The 20533-nt window shown below is 41.1% G+C and overlaps 1 protein-coding gene across 1 annotated transcript in view; it reads left to right on the top strand.

The window, feature by feature from the left end:
- The window catches only part of EBF2 (EBF transcription factor 2), a 206427-nt gene that overhangs the window by 142475 nt on the left and 43419 nt on the right, over window positions 1–20533 (top strand). Inside the window, exons 8-10 of the mRNA XM_012435358.2 lie at window positions 16243–16360; window positions 18120–18250; window positions 19523–19649. Of these exons, the coding sequence (XP_012290781.1) occupies window positions 16243–16360; window positions 18120–18250; window positions 19523–19649 (376 nt within the window). The remainder of the gene's footprint in view (window positions 1–16242; window positions 16361–18119; window positions 18251–19522; window positions 19650–20533) is intronic.

The raw sequence follows: 20533 nt of genomic DNA, 5'->3' as shown, positions 1-20533 counted from the left end.
TAATTCTCATCCTATGTGAGAGTATTTGACTTTTGCAAAGACAAGGGCAAAAAGAATTGTTTAGACTTTGTGGATTCTATGATGGTCTTTTTCTTGGGTAGAGCTAAAGTCAATTTGTTTGCATTTTTATTGAGATAAAATTCATATGACATACAATTCACCATTTTAACCATTTAAAAGTATACAGTCCAGTGGTTTTTAGTACATTCACAGTGCTGTGCAACCAGCACCACCTCCATCTAATTCCAGAACATTCTATCACCCCAAGAAGAAATCTCACGTCTCCCATTTCCTGTTTCTCCCCATTTGCTGACAACCACTAATCTACGTTCTGTCTCTATGGGTTTGTCTGTTTTGGAAATTTAATATAAATAGAATCATACAATATGTGGCTTTTTTTGTCTGTTTTTTTTTTTAGCATGTTTTCAAAGTTCAACTATGTGATAGCACGTATCAATACTTCATTCCTTTTTACAGCTGAATATTCCCCTGTATGGATATATCACATTTTTAAATTTATTAGTCAGTTAGCGGACATTTGGATTATCTCTGTTTTTTGGCTATTACAAACAATGCCACTGTTAATATTTGTGTACAGTTTTGCTGTGTGAACATGTTTTTAATTCTCTTGGGTACATAACTAAAAACAGAATTTCTGGGTCATATGGTAACTGTTTCTTTAAGTTTTTGAGGAACTGCCAAACTGTTTTCCATAGTGGTTGCACCATTTTTCATTTCCACAAGTAATGTGTGAAGGTATGAATTCCTTGCCAACACTTGTGGTTTTCTGTTTTAAAAAAATTCTAGTCATCCTGTGGGTATGAAGAGGTATCTCATTGTGGTTTTGATTTGCATTTCCTTAATCATTAGTGATTCGAGCACCTTTTCATGTGCTTTTTGCTCATTTGTATATCTTCTTTGGAGAAATGTCTATTTAACTCCTTTGCCCATATTTTAGTTGCATTATTTGTCTTTTTATTGTTGAGCTGTAAGAGTTCTTTATACATTCAGGATACTGGCTCCTTCCCAGACATGTGATTTGAAAATATTTGCTCCTGTTCCATGAGTTGTCATTCACTTTCTTTATAGTGTTCTTTGTTACACAAAAGAATTGGCAATTTTTATAGTGTGCTTAGATTCTACTAATAGTATAACCTTCAGTGAAAGCTCTCTCATATAGAGGTTATTATGAAGAAAGACTTGGCTCTATGCTATCATAGTGAAGTAAGAAACTTAGTTCAGGTTCCAAATATGAAACAAAACCAGAGAGAGTGCATGATCCTGGTGGTGGGACAGTGATCTGAATGGATGGTGACTTTCAGAAATTCCTGGAATAGATATCTCACTCAGGACAAAGATAATCATTTAAAGCCATATACACAATTCCGATTGTCTACTTTTGTGATATGATCAAACATAATAAATTTAATATGCAGAATTCTTTTGTGAGGATTTGTTCTGAATGGAATAGAAATACAAAACATTTCTAACCAAATCCTGAACTCAATAATATTCTCCCTCCTCCTTCCCTTATCTCTCAAACACTGATGGAAACTGGATTGTTTTTACAAAAATCCAGTGAGACCAAAATGGTTACATCAAGATTATTTTCAAGCTTGAACCAAATCCTCTCTTTAATTCCATTCAAGTATTAAGTATTATAGGACATAAAAAATACTTAGTGAAACACAAAGGGTTATAACCCTTTTAACCCTTTTTAACCCTGGGTTTTCGTGTGTGTGTGTGTGTGTGTGTGTGTGTGTGTGTGTGTGTGTGTCCCAGATCCCTTTAAGAATCTGGTGAAAGCTATGGTCTGTATCCCATCAAAATACAACATTTAAAGTTTTAATTAAAATTTCAGGGGTCTCCAGACCTCTTGAAACCTCTCAAGCTTCCATAGACCCTAATCTAGAAAAATGAAATTCATTTAAAGCCCAATAGGCATCCTTCATGCAAGGTAACCTTTAACAATGGGGATCTGTCCACTTAGGACTTTTCCTGGTGATCTCTCATCTGCTCTCTTGGCTTCAAACGCCCTCTGTTCCTGGACAGTTTCTGTATCCATACTCTCAGATTTCTCCCTTCTCCAGAGCTGCAGGCATAGAGCTCCAGCTTCCTCCTGGGCATCTTCCCTGGATGACTAATGAGCACGTGTTCCAAACAGAACTCAGTGCTTGCTCCTTGATTCACTCCCTGCTCTTTCATTATCAAAGTGTTGCTTTCTCCTCCTAAGTATCTGTTAAATCCACCTCTCTCCTGAAAAGCTGCCATAGTCCCTGTCTTTATCCCTTCCCTGTCTAACCTGTCCTCAGCATAAATGCCAGAGTAACCTTTTAAAATATGTCATGATGCTGGGCACAGTGGCTCACGCCTGTAATCCCAGCTCTTAGGAAGGCAGAGGCAGGAGGATAGCTTGAGCCCAGGATTCGAGACCTGCTTCTGGAACATAGCACAACAAGGAAATAAAAAAATACAAACAAAATGTCTTGAGGATGCCCCATCTACCCTGATGTGATTGCATGCCTATATCAGAATATCTCATGAACCCCATAAATACATACACCTGCTACATATCCATAAAAAATAAATATATACACCTACTAAAATGTGTCATGGATATCAACTGTTCATAGACACAAAGCTTGGATTTAAAGAGGCACGGCTGAGAAGATCGCTCAGCCTCTGTCTACCCTGATAAACCTGCCATGCTTGTCCCAGAAGTTCTCATCTGCCTGCTGCTCACCACACACCCATCTCTGATTTCTGTTCTATCTAGAAAGTTTTCCATATGTTCACCCCTCTGCCTGAGAACTCTTCACCCCTCTCTAACTGGTGACTCCTTTTCTTGCTTTAAGGCTACACCTGAATGTCACCGCCTTAGTGATGCATTTTCTGACTCTTCCGAGTGGAGCTGTTGGTGCCTGGTCCATGCCGACACACCCTTCCCTGCGGGCCCCTACCCTGCCAGTTACCACATCATCTTGTAGTTCTTGCTTGTCTCTCCAGTAGACTGTGTGCTGCTTGAGGGCAATCGATATGTTTTATTTATTTTTGTATTTATTGCCAACGTCTAGCCCGATGGCAGGGATTCTATAGGGCTCAACAGATTACTATTAAATAAATTTGTAAGAGAGCAAAAGAAAAAAGGAAAAAAAGAGAAAAGAATCTTAAGATTTCCAGGGCTCCCCAAGTATCTACATCCATGGGTCATGCATGCGGAAAATCACTTCTGCCCTCCTTGAAATGGAACAATTAGGTGAAACCCCAGATTAACAGCTCAGTGAAGGAAAGGAAAAGAAATGTATGTCTAGTTTAAGCTGACAGGCCTGTTAAGACATAATGAATCCCATTCTTTATTTCTTTCTGCTTGTGTGGGTGGAGAGCAGGCAGTTGTAAAATCCAAAGGAAAATTGAGCCAGGAAGAGGAAGTCAGGCACACTGTCATTCCCCACATTCAAATTCTAAAAATCACTAGGAGTTGACAATAATTTAGAGCTTATTGTTGCTAATTCACTGTCATAGAGAGGCTGGCTGGGTCTGTTCCAAGTCATAGTGAAAACATGGAGGTACTCATTCATTTATTCATGCACCCAGCCAATATTACTAATGAAACTCTGTGTGCCAGGCACTATCTTAGGTGCTGGAGATATAGCAGAGGGCAAATCATAAAATTCCTGCCCTCGAGGGGCTTGCATCCTAGTTGAAGGATATAAAAATTAAATGAGTGGTTTGCATAGTTGAGGTCTGCTTCTCTGTGACATTCAGGTGACTTTCCTGGAAGCAGTGGGCTTCCGCATAGTGCCAGCTGTGTTTGTGGTGCTTGCTGGAACTCAGCAGCTTGGTCAAGTATAGATGTTTGTGGAGCTAAATCATACCCACCATTATAGTAATAGCAAGTGTTGATGCTCTTCTCAATAGCTTTCTAAGCTTTCCACAGCATCACGTGTTATAGGACACAAATGCCAGCAGATCTACTTGAGACTGGGAAGCTTAGAGGCCTGAGTGCCAAGTTTTTACCCTCTGCCTCAAAAGGACTTCATTTTAAAAAGACATGATCACGAGAGTGTTCTCCATCCTATGGGCAGCACCAGCTTGTACATTAGGTCATTCTGGACTTAGTAGCATTCTGCAATTGGTAACCTTGACACGTCACCAACCTCAAAATCATTAAAATGTTTTTTTTTTTTTTTCCTGAAACAAGGCATCACTCTTCTGCTCAAGCTGGAGTGCAGTGCTGCAATCTTGGCCCACTGCAACCTCTGCCTCTCCAGCACCAGCCATTCTCCCACCTCAGCCCTCTACGTAGCTAGGACTACAAGTGTGTGCCATCAGCCCGGTTAATTTTTGTATTTTTTATCAAGATGGGGTTTTACCACGTTGCCCAGGCCAGTCTTGAACTCCTGAGATCAAGGGATTCACCCGCCACCACGTCTAGCCTAAATTTTTTTTATTGATACATAATGTTTATAATCTTTATGGGGTGTATATGATATTTTGTTACATGCATAGAATGTGTAATCATCAGGTCAGGATAGTTAGGATATCCATCAACATGTGAATTGATCATTTCGATATATTGTGAATATTTCAAGTCCTCTCTTCTAACTATTTTGAAATGTACAATACATTATTGTTAACTGCAGTGTTAACCCACTCTGCTATCAAATATTAGAACTTACACCTTCTATCTAACTGTATGTTTGTACCCATTATCCCACCTCTCTTCATCCTGCCAAATTTTTTTTTTTTTCTGAGACGGAGTTTTGCTGTTGTTGCCAGGCTGGAGTGCAATGGCTCGATCTTGGCTCACCACAACCTCCACCTCCCGGGTTCAAGCGATTCTCCTGCCTCAGCCTCCCGAGTAGCTGGGATTACAGGCATGCGCCACCACGCCCAGCTAATTTTGTATTTTTAGAAGAGACTGGGATTCTCCATGTTAGTCAGGCTTGTCCCCAACTCCTGACCTCAGGTAATCCACCTGCCTCAGCCACCCAAAGTGCTGGGATTACAGGCGTGAGCCACCATACCCAGCCCATATCATTTTTACTGAACTTCACTCCAACAGCTTGCTTGTAATTAAGATAAAGATGCTTACCTCCATTCACTGAACCTTTCTGGGAGACTGTTTGGTGACAGAAATTTACCCACTGAATTAGTCCCTTTTTAGATTAGGTCCACCAGAATAATCATTTTTAATGTATAAAGTCATGCTAGGGAGAGGACTGAGATATATGTGCAGGTCATGCCATCCTTGGCCTCAAGAGATACGTCAGTAGGTATGGAAGGACAGACATATTTCTTTTGCTTTCTTTTTTTAAAGACAGGGTCTCAGTCTGTCACTGAGGCTGGAGTGCAGTGGTACAATATCAGTTCAAGGTAGTCTTGGTCTTTTGGGCTGATGCAATCCTCCTGCTTCAGTCTCCCAAGTAGCTGGGACTACAGGTGCATGCAACCATACCTGGCTAATTTTTGTATTTTTTGTAGACACAGGGTTTCACTGTGTTGCCCAGGCTGGTCTCGAACCCTTGGGCTCAAGCGATCCACCTGCCTTGGCTTCCCAAATTGTTGGGATTACAGATGGCCAGACAGACACATTTCTAATGAAAGAAAAATCATTCCAGGAGTCAGGCGGGGGAAGGCATCGGTGCTGAGTTGGCTCCAGGTTGCACAGAAGCCCAGTATGGGCCTGCTGGAAGTGCGTCTTGATGGGGATTTGAAGGGACCGAGGGAAGGGGTTGGAGTTTTGTGAAAACACACCTGGCATGTCTCACAGGACAATGAGAAAGCAAGAAAACACACACAGTAGGGGAGAGAAGGGAACCAAGGTCAGAAAGATCTGCCAGAGGGGAATGGAGAAAGGAAGAGAGGCCCCGTTAGGACTGACTGGTGTCCACAGGGTGGTTGGATCATGTGAGAGGCCTTGTGCCCGTCGCTGCAACATGCTGGATGCGACAAGTGCAGAAGAACGATGGGGAAATGAATAGCTCTGACAAAGACACCTCGTCCACACAGTTGGGCACGAGCCATTAGTTGGGTTTACTAAACGACGCGAGAGCAAAGGGCACGGCTACTCATGTCTTGGAACAGAGCCAAGCTTCATCCACCAACCCCTTATGATTTTTAAACCCCCAGCTCTTATATAAAACTTTTTAATGACACCACCATCTATTTTCCTTAAATAAAAAATGTTGAATGTTTCTCTCACACCCGTTGAAGAGGGAAACGAGAGTTTAAATTAACTCCAAATGGTAAAAATTTAATACAGCTCCAGCTGCCTGCAGGTTTCTTCAGTTCACATCTTTCAGTGTGAGAGCTGCTCCAGCTGCTCTGTGATTCATCTACCATTTGAAATTTGCAGTGCTACTGAGCAGCAGTTTTAAGGCACATAATGGAAATCACTTGACTTACAGCCTCTCTGATCAGCAGGTGAGTCCATTATCTGATGATAAAACAAACCAGATAGTCCCAGTTAATAAATCATAATTATCTATTTGGAGTCAGGAAAAAAAAAAAAACACCTTAGAGGGTCAGAGGATCTTTCTCTCAGTCCAATGCTATGAGCTTGGGAAGGGCTTTCTGGAGTGACTTCAAGCTTTTCTGTTAGAACCTTTGGCTGCCTCCATCCCTGAATGTTGCTCTTTTGAATGGGGAGAGCTCGTGATCCACCCGCCTCGGCCTCCCAAAGTGCTGGGATTACAGGCGTGAGCCACCGCAGAAATCTTGATCAACTCACCCAGGAAATGAGTTTTGAGTTCTTTGTAAAAAGAACAAGGTGAGAAATGAAAACCAGTAGTTTCCTGGGGAACTTTTGGGAGAGGATATATCAGACTTCAGTTAGCTGGAAACACAGTCTCAATGCCTTTTTTTTTTTTTTTTTTTGAGATGGAGTCTCGCTCTTTTGTCAGGCTGGAGTACAGTGACATGATCTCGGTTCACGGCAATCTCTGCTTCCCGGGTTCAAGTGATTCTCCTGCCTCAGCCTCCTGAGTAGCTGGGACTACAGGTGCCCACCACCACCCCCAGCTAACTTTTGTATTTTTAGTACAGACAGGTTTTCACTATGTTGGCAAGGATGGTCTGGATCTCCTGACCTTATGATCCACCCTCCTCAGCCTCCCAAAGTGCTGGGATTACAGGCATGAGCCACTGTGCCTGGCCAATGCTCAAATATTTTAAGGGACTCTAATTTGGACACAAACCTGTCCTGAACCCATTCCAGGGCTAATGCAGAACTTCCTGGAAAGCAAAGTGTTCTTAGTCCTGCAATAAGAGTGCATGGTTCCTCAGCTGCTTCCAGGGCCTGTGTGCTCCTGGTTTTTGATAGGCCACAGGTGATTCAGGTTGTCCCTGGGGCTAGAGCTTCTAGACCAGAATGGCTGAGCCGAATAAAGAACTGCATCAAATATGTTATGGCTCCCTTGTGGCTTTCAAAACTTTAGCTCGTAAAATATTGCCCTTGACCATAACCATCCCACTTGGCACAAATTTTAGATGAAAAAAGTAATGGGTTCAATGGAATAAAATAAGGTAGGGTGGGAGTTGCAATTATGCATGGCCTTTAAGATGAAGGGACATTTAGTATTGCAAAGCAGATGAGCAATCTTCATACTCCTCAATGATATGAAAAGCCGATTTAAAAAAAAATTGCCACTGGATTTCTCTGCATTTTTCAACCAGGTTTTTAAAAGCAAGCTCTATAAGATGTTTACTCTAAAGCCAATTGGCCAAAATACACTAGCGGAGAGCTCCTGGGCATACTACTTCCTTTATGTCATTTAGAATTTTTTTTTTTTAAGCCAGAATAATCATCTCAGTAACCTCAAGTGGTGTAACTCATTTTTTCCCCCAGTTCTTCAAGCTCTGTTCTTAAATCTCACTTTCTTGATGAAAATGGCTGTAATTGCCTTCAGTTCACGCTGATTCTTCCCACCGTTTGGCCCCTAGAGTACACAGTGGCCACGAAGCTCAATCTTCAATAACAGATTAACATGCAGTAATATTTTCTGATTACATCTAGTGTTTGCTATGCTTTGTCCACTGCAGGACAGACTCCTTCAGGCTGCGACAATGTTTTCTATAAGCTTCGATTGCATGTAGCAGAGTCCCTAGGGGTCTCAGTAAATACCCAGTGATTGATAGAAACACAGTACTGTCTGGTTGCTTAAGAAAGTATCTTCTCTAGTTAAAATGAAAAAAATAAAATCAAACTATCATTCAACCCAGCAATCCCATTACTGGGTATATACTCAAAGGAAAGGAAATTGTCCTACCCAAAAGACACACACATTTGTATGCTCATTGCTGCATTATTCACAATGACAGACATAGAATCAACCTAGATGCTCATCAGGGATGGATCAGATAAAGAAAGTGTGATACATAGACACCGTGGAATACTATACAGCCACAAAAAAGAATGAAATCATGTCCTTTGCACCAACATGGACACAGCTGGAGGCCGTGATCCTAAACAAATTAATGCTGGAATAGAAAACCAAACACTGCACGTTCTCACTTGTAAGTGGGAAACTAAGCATTGGGTAACCATGGACATAAAGATGGGGGTAATAGACACTAGGGGTTACTAACAGGGAGAGAAAGGGAAGGAGGAGAGGGCTGAAAAACTACCTAATAGGGACCGTGCTCACACCTGGATGACAGGATCATTTGTATCTCAGACCTCAGTGTCACACAACATACCATGTAATAAACCTACATATGTACTCCCTGAATTTAAAATAAAAGTTGAAACTATACAAGAAAAAAATAGTAAAAAGTAAAATAGTTAAAAGAAATTATTTTTTGAAACTGAGTTAATTGACCAGTGTTTGTGTAGTTTATATTCTTTTGTCATCAAGTATATCAGTTTATACTTGACAGAATTAAAAATATGTATTTTTTTTTAAAAAAAGAAAAGAACACATCTTCTCAGGAGTAATCCCATTAATGCCCAGTCCTCTCTCTGCTGGAGCAATCCAGAACCTCCCACATCTGTCTCTGTGGCAGTCAACTCTGTGTTCTCCTGTCTGGGACTTGTTCCTTCACTGAACAGAAAATGTAGCCTTTGGGAATATGAAACAACAGCCATTGCTGAGAATTCTGGGAATTCCTTTTAAAGAAAATGACAAAATCCATGCTTGTGGGGTAGGTGTTTAAAGGTAATTTTGGAGACTCTGGAGTCCAGTAACAAATAAGAATCTGGGCTTTAAATCTGGCTTGAAAATGTGATATGTGCCAAGAATAAAGTGGTAGGCGGGACAAACTGCAGTAGCCCATTTGTTTGTTGTTGGCCTGGGTTGAATTGATGGAGGTTTGGACAAAACTGTGTCATTCGATTCACCTTGTCCATGGTGGGAATTCGGCACTGTGTAAAACCCAGTGTGTATTTCTCCTTGCAATATGGACTCGCGGCTTGGTGGCCTGCCATAGCCAGAAGTCTGTCTTGATTTTCTCTGTCCCTTTAATGGTTTCTGTGTCCCTTTCCTCCCTCCACAGGTGGAAAATAAAATCCCACAGAACAGTTATGCTTTGGGAAAGCTGAAATAACATATATGGCAACCGAACAGTTATAAGGGAAAAGCACATCACGAATTTAATTCCATTTCCAGATGTAAAATGTCATAAAGAATTTTTTTTTCCGTTCTTGGCAAAATAACAGGAATTTTGGAGATCATTTTATTTAGCCGAGTGTATGCACATTCATAAGTATGGTATCAGAGTCTTCAACGTGGAGTGTGCTATAAATACTATGTGTTACAGCTTTTCTGAGATTAAACTACCAAAGGCCCCACATTCAGCTAGTAGGTGCATGACCCTCATTGGAAGGGTGGGGAACTGTGTCTAACTAATGGTAGAATTTGGTGTGTTTTCAAAGCAAGGTCTCTGGCCCATATGGGGAGGTTTCTAACCAGTGTAATTATTCTCTAGTGACTGCAGACATTGGAATTGTCGTCTGTTTCAAAGAGCAGATCATTTGTTCATTCCACACATTTTTCATTTTGACTTTTCTTTTTCTTTTAGCCTCTTTGTGTGAGACTTAGGGTCTTTGTAGGAACACCTGGGTAGGAGCTGAAAAAGCCTAGCTGGGAGTAGGGCCCAACTGGCCATTCCTTTGACTTCTGTAATTCAACTAAATCATAAAGTTAGAGCTTTGAGAGGGATAGGTACTTAAAACACACACAGATACGTGATGTTCCAAAAAGCCAGGGACATTTCAGACTGAGGCATAAAAATAACCCAAGGGTGGGAATAAGTCAGTTTGGTAGAAGTCTCCAAGGCACATGCTATCTTTCTAATAACTAAAGAAATAACTCCTCTATTGGAAAATTAGTGGTTCAGGCAGATTAACGGATGTGTCCACCCGAAGGGTGACTCCCACAGTGGCCTTTTATGAGCAGGAAAGGGCTCCTTTACAACTCAGCTCCTGGTTTGTATAAATTATTGGAGTGAGGGACATGGGAGAACTTTTGGGTAATGAGAAGAAAAAAAGAATTTGAGAAAGCCGATCAGTTTTCTTGAGCACTGGTAGGAGACTGCTAACATATTTGTAGATTCTGTTTTTAAAACTTTCTTGTATTTTTCAAGGTAAGATACAGACTTTTTATTCATATTTCTATTTCTGTATAACCAACTAACACTGCCTTATAATTAAATGATTTAAAATGGAACCAACCACTGTCACTGTCCAATTGGTCTGTTTATTGAGTTGGTCTTACTATAAACGAGAGATCACATCAAGGCAAAATAAGGAATGGCAGAAGGTAAAAACCACTTTTATTTAGAAAAACATGTAAGCCATTTTAATTGATCCTGATTTCTCTCTCTTGGAACCTTGGCTTTAAGGTACTTTGTCCTAAATAAATTGGTTGTTGCTTTTGTGTGGAAATGTATCAGTTGAGGAGAGCTATCATCTACCATGACTTAGTTTTCAAGTCTGCAGGCTTTCCTACCAGAGCTTTGAGCTATAATACAGATACATCAACTCTACGAAATAAATGAAAACTGTCACCAGTGTCAGCAGAAACTGGGGGTCCGTCCCACGCAAATTATGGACATCTGTATTCCTAATTGGCATTCCTTAGGGCCATGCCAGCAGAATGGCAATGCCAAGAGAGTCTGACAGCCTTAGAAAAGACACGTTATCAGGTCTAGGTGACAGGAGACGATGAGGCATAGAAGTTCCTTTGTATGGAATACTCTCCATATGTTTGCTAATATAATGCTGGCGATTTTCAGTTTCAGGCACCTCCGAATGGCATCTTTTATCCATACTACATTTGCTTCTTTGAAAGCCGATCAGTGTATGATCTTAGATGAATAAGTGGTATTGATGGTTATATGATCAGAAGACCCTTGGCAGAGATGCATACAAATAGTTAACAAGGTAATGGTAAGAAATGTTGACCTTGATTTGTTTAGCTAAGATGTAAAGATTTTTGAAGGTCAAAGGTGTCCTTGTGTAGTGTTTTGGAGTCTAACTGTGCCTGACCCTCTAACATTAAGCTGCTGTGGCCTGCAGTTTTGAAGAGTGAAGCAAACCAGGGGGAAAACGAGAAGGGGGAGAGAACAGGAAATGGAGTGAGGTGTTTCAGGAAGTTGTCAGGGGTTGACTGATTGATTCCAGATGGGAAGGGTCAGCCTTCGTGACCCAGGAAATACTCACTAGGGGAAAGAAGTTGGCTTGTGGAAGGGGAAGGCCTGGGAGTGAGATGATGTTGGAATGTGCATTCCACTTCCTTTGGTCCTAAAACATTCAGAACTCTTAACTTCTGCAAATAGACGAGTATCAGCATTGTCATTGTTCATCAGTAAACAGTGAAAGAACTTAAATTTGAAGTTTTGACTATATCACATATATCTTTACCTGTATAATGTAGTTCATTCTTCCAGAAGTAAAGCAAATGTGTGTAAAAATCAGTATTTAAGTGTGTGTCTCTATGTATAGAAACAACCACCAAACAGATCTGATTTCTTGTTGTGGAGTTTATGAATTAAATCCTTCACATTTTGCAAATTCAGTTGAATTGGCAGACTATTCCGGCTACCTCACCTTCTAAGATATTTGGAATATTAAACCTGGAACTTGCCCCATAGCTATACGTATACATGCACACGCACATACATTTGGACATAATTTAAAATCTTGTAATAAATTTTGCAGACACTGACATAATTCAGGTTAATTCCCTAGCTGTCATGAGAGGCCAGCATGAGCCAGCAAGAGATTAAAATTTATTTCTATTGTTAATAGAAAATAATGAAGTGCATCTGAACCATCAGGGTATGTCATTCGGGAAATGTTCACTTTGGAACTAAGTCTCACTCCACCCAAATGGACAATGATGAAATCAGCTGGCTCGTGAAATCCGCATATTTTGTGGCAGGAATGCGTGGGGAGTATTAATGGACAGTATGACAAGGAGCTTGTGGAATGAATTAAAGCAGCCTCAGAGAGAAGGCTCTTTACCTCCACGTAATCCTCAGACAGGGCCCGCATTCCCCTTAGCGTGCCTAGGACCGCTCATTAAGAATTAATGCCCACGACTGGGTACAGTGGCTCATGCCTGTAATCCCAGCATTTTGGGAGGCTGAGACAGGCAGATCACTTGAGGTCAGGAGTTCTAGACCAGCCTGGTTTAACATATTGAAACCCAAAACAATACAAAAATTAGCCAGGTGTGGTGGTGGGTACCTGTAATCTCAGTTACTTGGGAGGCTGAGGCAGAAGAATTACTTGAACCCGGGAGGCGGAGGTTGTGGTGAGCTGAGATCGGGCCACTGCACCGAACTTTAGCCTGGGTTATAGAGCAAGACTCTGTCTCCGAAAAAAAAGAATTATTATTATTATTATTAAAGCTTAAAGTACCCTCTCCTTGTTTTCTGTTTTGTTTTTTTTCCAGAGATGACAGTCATGTCTTTGAAAATGCATTCACACGCACTATTTGTAAGAATAGTTTGATTCTTCTTTCTTCTTTCTCTTCTCCTGTTAATTTCAGAGGGTAGGCAATACAACCTTCATGTTCCTCTTAACCCTGTGACCATGAGGCTCTGTGTCTCTCTTCGACTGTGATGCGACCTTGTATTTTGCTGAGATCACTTTGATAAGGATATGAGCACCTGCGGGCAGTGATGGATGCTGCCATCTTACGTTTGCCACTGTGTGATAGGAACTTTCTGGAAGGACTTTTCCCAGATTCTAACATGGTAACATGGACACAATTGAAAATAGACCTGGAGCTAGACAGGCTGCACCCCGAAATTGTGAGCAATTATATTGACAGTTGAGGTTCCTTTAAGTTTATTCTTTGAATCTCTGGGCCCTGTCACATGTTAGAAGCTCAGTGAATTATCTTTTGGGTTGGATGACTGAAACTCACTTATTCATGTAGAATTTTGCATATATTACCACCATGTTCAAAGTATGAGACTATGTGAGATGATTTGTGGACTCATGAGTTTTAGGGATTTTCCCAAAACTATTATACTAAAAATATATAATAACTTAAAAGATGTCATAAAAAAACTCTTTAGGGCAAAGAAAAAATATCAGAAGACTATTGCTTTGCTGGTAGTGGGGGTAGGATGGACTGGGAAGGAACACAAGATAACTTTCTGTGGAGATGGAAATAGTCTACATCCTGATCATAGTGTGAATTAGACAGCTAAGATTTGTGCATTTCAATGCATGTAAATTTCACCTACAAGAAAACCCAAACCTGTGATTATTATCACTGTTGAGTACCGGGTTGGGAGTGGGTGGTGGTATACAGTATCCCCCGCCCCCGCACTTTCGAGGTTTCACTTTCTGTGGTTTCAGTTACCCAAGGTACACTACGATAAGATATGTTGAGAGAAAAAGAGAGAAACCACGTTTATATACTTTTATTTCAATATCTTTTTATAATTTTAATTATTAGTTATTGTCATTAATGTCTTACTGTGTCTAATTTATAAATTGTACTTTAGTATAGGAAAAAGCATAGTATATTATAAGGTTTAGTATTCTCTGAGGTTTCAGGCATCCACTGGGGTTTTAGAGCATAGACATCTTAGATAAGGGGTCTGCTGTAGCTGAGATGGGAATGGCAGTATTTTGACAATTCTTGAAGCTGGATGATAAGTATGGGGGATTCATTATGCTATCCTGTTTCTTTTGTTTGCTTGAAATTATTCATAATAAAAAGTTTTTTAAATGCTGCCTCATCCCTTCATATTAAGAGGTAAGGTAGGACTGGGCGCGATGACTCACTTCTGTAATCCCAGCATTTTGGATGGCCGAGATGGGTGGATCACTTGAGGTCAGGAGTTCGAGACTAGCCTAGCCAATATGGTGAACCCCTGTGTCTACTAAAAATACAAAAATTAGCTGGGTGTGGTGGTGAGCCTCTGTAATCTCAGCTACTCGGGAGGCTGAAGCAGGAGAATTGTTTGAACCTGGGAGGTGGAGGTTGCAGTGAGATAATATGGTGCCACTGCACTCCAGCCTGGGCAATAGAGTCTCAAAAAAAAAAAAAAAAAAGAGGTAAGACAGGATCAAGCCTTCTGCCCTCTATTTAATAAATAAGGAAGGACAATTACAAGTAGACTATCAACCATTTTCATTTGGGACTGGATGGACAGAAAGAGTCAGTTAAACATGACTTCTTATTTTGTACCTATTTAGGGTCCTTCCTCAAAAGGTCTATACATGTGTGTGAGTATGTATATAACGAGTTCTTTTTTTTTTTCTCAAAAAATAATAACAATGGCCATGCATAACTTATGTGAACTGAGAAGTCAGACACACATCTAGGGTGGTTTGTCTTCTGGGTCAAGTGAGTCAGTGGGAGGTCCACCCAGGTCCTCTGTCTTCTGCCATGCTTGGCCATCCTTTGCTGATATCCGCCTCTTTGAGCTTCTCCCCCACCGCTGATCTGCAGTACACATGCTGAAACTCAATTCGATACCAGTCTTTGTGCTACTTATTTCCTGTGTTAAGTAGATTCTCCAGCCAGAAAATAAACTCTTTGAGGTTAGGGACCATACCTTGTAACTGTCTGTACCTATCTCCTATATGCCTCTTCCTAGGACCTCCCCCAGAGCTTACACCATGGGAGAACCTCTGTGTGTGAGAAATGTCATCTGTCTTATGGGATGGTCACGCCCAGCATGGGCAAGGCAATTAGGACATGAACTCATCCCAGTTTGGCACACACCAAGCAGTGTGCTAGATGGTTTCCGTGTATTACAGGTTGAGTGTTCCTTATCCAAAATGCTTGGAGCTAGAAGTGCTTCTGATTTTGGTTTTTGGAATATTCTCATTCTGCGCTTAATGGTTGAGCATCCCTAATCTGAAAATCCAAAATCCAAAATGCTCCAATGAACATTTCCTTTGAGCATCATATCAGTGCTCAAAAAGGTTTGGATTTTGTGGAATTTTTGGATTTCAGATTCTTGGACTAGGGATGTGTGCCTGTTTCTCATTATATCTCATTTCAGCACTGTGAGGTACACATTGTTATTTATGTCTTACTGATAAGAAAAACTGAGATTAGAAAAGGTTAAGTAATTTGTCTTTGGTTGCAAGTTAGAGGACAGCAGCCCTGGGATTTGAATTCAGTTCTCTCTGACTCCAAACCCATGTTCTCCCATCGCTCCACACTACCTCTCCCCTCACCCTGATTAGATACTACGCATACTATATTTTCAACACTGAATTATGGCAACCTTATCTTCTCAGCAAAAGTCTAAGCATCCCTGCCACCGCTGTCTACTGGGCAGCAACACCACAGACAATTCACCAGCCAGGATCTCAAAGCTGGGCATGATGTCAGGACCCATCTGAAGTGCAGGAAGCCATTCCCGAGCTTGGAAGGAAGTGACCTTCTGGCTTGTGTGAAATCTCAGCTTCCACATGGCACACAACCAGCTTCCTGTGGTGGAGGTTCCACTGGCAATGGTGGTCCAGGTGTTTTGATAGAGAACCAGGTTTCTGGAACCAGCAGGCAGATGGTGTTTTCTCCACTTCATTACATGGGTGTGCCTTGAGCAAAAATACTTGACAATGCATGGGTCAAGGACAGCCACTTTTTCTATAAAGTTCTGAAGTAATTACAGAAGGAGGAAACTCTTGAGTCCCAGGTTCTGTCCCATCTCCCATTTGCCATATGGAAATGTGGCAAAACAGAATTTTGGTGCGTTTGCTATGTTATGTGAAACTAATTCCACTGCACCCCCTTGCTCCTTTTTACTTTAAATATGCAGGTGGTGTTGTCAACAACAGTGAACGTGGATGGACACGTCCTGGCTGTTTCTGACAATATGTTTGTTCATAACAACTCCAAGCACGGACGGAGAGCAAGAAGACTCGACCCATCAGAAGGTAGGGCTGTCTCCACTCAGCATGGTAGACACATGATGTTCTCCAAGAATTTCCTTGTTCAAACTTCAAATTTATGTCTTGGAGTCAGAGTAGAGAAAGTACACAGAACCATGTGGGTTTTTTTAACGAAATTGTAAACACGGACTCCAGCCTGCTCCATTGTAAACCCCACATGTCTACCAGCCCATGCCAAGTCCTCATGCCTCCCAGCCTCTTCCATTCTGTTCTGTGTTTTCCTTTTTGCGAGACGGGCATTTCAGGCAAATGTAGGCCTATGACATCTTAGTTAAACAGGAACATTGCAGTGCCAGACATGTCTGAGTAAGTGTCAGATGTGTCCTTAAACAGACTGTAGGCAAAACAAAACAATGTGCGGAATGAAACTGACACTAATTGATTTTTGTTTGCTTGGACAAGAAGAAATCATGGTCTGTTCTGGGTAGTTTTCCAAGTGCATTTAAGTAATTAGAAATACTGGTAACTGTTAAACTTCAAGTTGTCCAAAAAATTAAAGTATATCGATGAAGATAACTGACAAACTTAAGTAAATTCCATTTTAGTTATTCCCCTTCCCAATTCGCTGGTATACAACGACCTTATAATATAGAATGTATGGTCAAATTAGGCTACTATTCTAGTGTGATGTTTTGCCATGTGCTACCCCCCGATCCCCACCTCCCACCCTGACTCAGCCCTGAAAATGTATCTTGTATCATTGTAAACAGGAATTAATGAACTGAAAGAAAATGATTGAATCAGTAAAGAATTTGGAGTGGTGTTAATTCTCCCACAGTGGGAACTGAAAGGAGAGAAGAAAATCCCAGAGTTCAGGACTAGGAACCCATCCAGTTTCTTTTGACTGATTGGATGTGATTGACTGGCTGTTCAAAGGGGGCTCATGTTTTTGGAGTCCTGCCAAAGTTCTCCTCTACCTTTGACCCTGTCAACTTTGGAAATGGAGTGATGGATTGACTTTAGTTATGGCCTGAAAACCATATTGGGTTCCTGTTGGGATGTAAAGTCCAGAGGCCTGGAGCATATGGAAGAAGTGGGGAAAATCCTTCCTACAAAGTTAGGACGGTGATTAGAAATTGTCTCTTGATAGAGCTGAAAAAACCTTCAACTGTAATAGATTTTGCTTTTTCCTTCTCTCTCTCTCTCTAGCCCATTAATAGGCCTTGTAAATCTTAACATCTTAGGGCAGAGGAGGTGGGGAGAGAAAGGGGATTTACACATTTCCAGTGTGATCTACTTATAAAAATATGGACAAAAACAACAGAGGTTTTCAAACACCCTTTGCACAATTAGCTAAGTGTTTTACTTTTTCATACGTAATGGTCAGCTCATTAGGTTTTAATGACTTGGTGAAAACCAACAACCAATTAGGGAATGATGTCAAGTCAACGAATCTCAGCTTGAACTTCTCGGAATGACCAACAGCTTTCAAAGGCAGCCTATCCCCAAAACTCTAAACTTCAACCATACACAGGTGTCCAGCCTTTGAATGCAAGGACTTTTTTGCTTATTTGTGATGTGTCCAATCCTTTGAATGCCAGGATTCTTTTTCTTATCTGTGGTGGGGAATAGCATGAAAATTATGCATGGACCTTTTTTTTTTCTGCTCATCACCTATCATTAGCATTAATGTATTTTATATGTGGCCCAAGACATTCTTCTTCTTCCAACATGCGGTGGGAAGCCAAAAAGTCGGACATCCATGAAAGAACAAATTCTGACTTTTTCTTTCCTGTCCTCTTAGCTACCCCCTGCATCAAAGCCATTAGCCCAAGCGAAGGCTGGACCACAGGAGGAGCCATGGTCATCATCATTGGGGACAACTTCTTTGATGGTCTCCAGGTGGTGTTTGGGACCATGCTTGTATGGAGTGAGGTAGGCAGAGGCATCTTGCTTACTCTGATTTCCTTTGACCCAAAGATTGTTTTGATCTGGGAGACTGGACATTCCTAGAGCATCAGCAGCACAAACACCAAAGGTTCAAAAGCATAGAAGTCATAATAATTCAGTCATGGGTTCCTTCAGAAGATAAGTATGCATTGCAGTATTATTTAAAATGGTGAAAAATTAGGAATCTAGAATTATAAAGTGATTGGATATCACTCCACCATTAAAAAAGGTTTTGAAGGCCAGGCGCAGTGTTTCACACCTGTAATCCCAGCACTTTGGGAAGCTGAGGCTGGCAAATTACGAGGTCAGGAGTTAGAGACTAGCCTGACCAACATGGTGAAACCCCATCTCTACTGAAAATACAAAAATTAGCAAGGCATGGTGGTGCACACCTTTGTAATCCCAGCTACTCAGGAGGCTGAGGCAGGAGAAATGCTTGAACCCAGGAGGCAGAGTCTGCAGTGAGCTGAGATCACGCCACTGCACTCCAGCCCGGGCAACAGAGTGAGACTCCATCTCAAAAAAAAAAAAGTTTTGAAAAAATTCTAATGATACAGGAAAGATGATATACTTACACTGTAATACTAAGCAGAAAAAAATAAGGACAACAGTGCCTATGGATGTAATGTAGTTATATAACACACATCCATAGAAAAGTACTGGAAACATACCAAATGTTAGTATTGATTGTCTCTATGATGTTAATATTTTTCTTTATATTTTTCTGTAATTTCCAAATGTTCTTAATTAGATGTGTTTTACTTTCATCATCATATAAAACATTACAAAAAGATAAGTGACAGTAGTAAGTTGGGGTTGGAACTTGCCAAAGCAATATTTGAAATTGCAAGCAGGATGGGAGTTCAGCAGAGAAAAGGATTCCAGGGATGAGGGTGGGGTTGGCAGCAAGCGGTGGGAGGGACTTGGGCTGGGCTTGTAGGAAATAAAGGACCTAGGTTGGTTGGGTTGAGAGAAAATTCCAAGGGGGTGGGGGAGAGGGAGAAATAGAGACAGAGAGAGAGAGTCAGATACAGAGAGAGAGAGAGAGAAAGAAAGAGAGAGAGAGAGAGAGAGATAGACAGACAGACAGAGACAGGACAGCGATGTTCAGAGTGCATTTGGAGCTAGGAGTATTCCAATTAGACTAGAGCAGAGAGAAGCCCCCCAGGAGCAATAGTGGGAGATGTTGTGCACCTTATGTCCTTGGCGATAGCTTGTCTAATGGGTATTTTATTTCCCTGCCTGTTTATTCCTCAGCTAATAACCCCTCATGCCATCAGAGTACAGACTCCTCCCCGGCACATCCCCGGCGTGGTGGAGGTGACATTATCTTATAAATCCAAACAGTTCTGCAAGGGAGCCCCAGGAAGGTTCATTTACACAGGTAGGTGGAAAAAAAAAAAAGATTCCAAGAGAGGCTGGCTTCTGGTTTGCCTTTGAGTTAGTTCCCAGTATCCACACTTTATAATTGTCCTGATTTTTCTAGGTCTTTCTACTAGTGTAGAAAGAGTGAGCTGGGTGATAGATGTTGAATGGTGAAGTGAAAGTTCACTTCTCAATTAGTGTTTTACTTCTACAAGATCTGGGAGATGGTCACAGCAGCTCATTTCAGGAACACGGTTTTACAAATGTAACTCTGTTGAAATCACACTAGAACCATCTTTTATCCATGTGGTCAGGTTAAAAAAATAGTTATTGGCTGTAATTACATTTTCTTGAAAAGATTCAAGAGAGTTGCCCATTGATGTTGGAGAGTGACTTAAAGTATTTTAAAACTTCATGAAGGTAAAAATCATATATTAGTCAGTATTTGTTGAATTTCTCCTTTGTATCAGCTGCTTTTCCTAAGTGAAAGGTATAGATGACACATGAGACATGATCCCTTCCCCATTTGAAAGTTTAGAAACTTTTGAAGAAGACAAGGGTATATTGCAATGAACAGCTAGTGGATTCATAAATCTGAAATGTTTGGTATTTCCAGTGAATGGAATATGAGTTTCAGGAAGAAAGAGTTTAGTGTGGACGAGAGTAGTGGGGTGGGGTGTCAAGGAAGAGATGGAGATTGAAGACCATATTTAAGGACAGGGAGAATTTGGATGGGCAAACAGAAATCGGGAGAATGTTCTCACTGTGGGACTCCCATGTGCAAAGGCCACAGGGTGAGGGGAGCACATTCCTTCAGGACCAAAGGCTCATCTGACAACTGTGGCAGTGCATTTTGTACTTAGACTAGAACTTACCCTAGATGTGCTAGGCATGTGTATTAGT

Source organism: Aotus nancymaae, unplaced genomic scaffold (genome assembly GCF_030222135.1).
Source record: "Aotus nancymaae isolate 86718 unplaced genomic scaffold, 86718_ANA_hifiasm-v0.15.2.pri h1tg000079l, whole genome shotgun sequence".
Lineage (NCBI taxonomy): Eukaryota > Metazoa > Chordata > Mammalia > Primates > Aotidae > Aotus > Aotus nancymaae.
Note: the sequence above shows the minus strand (reverse complement) of the source record. Positions and strands in the feature narration are given on the sequence as shown.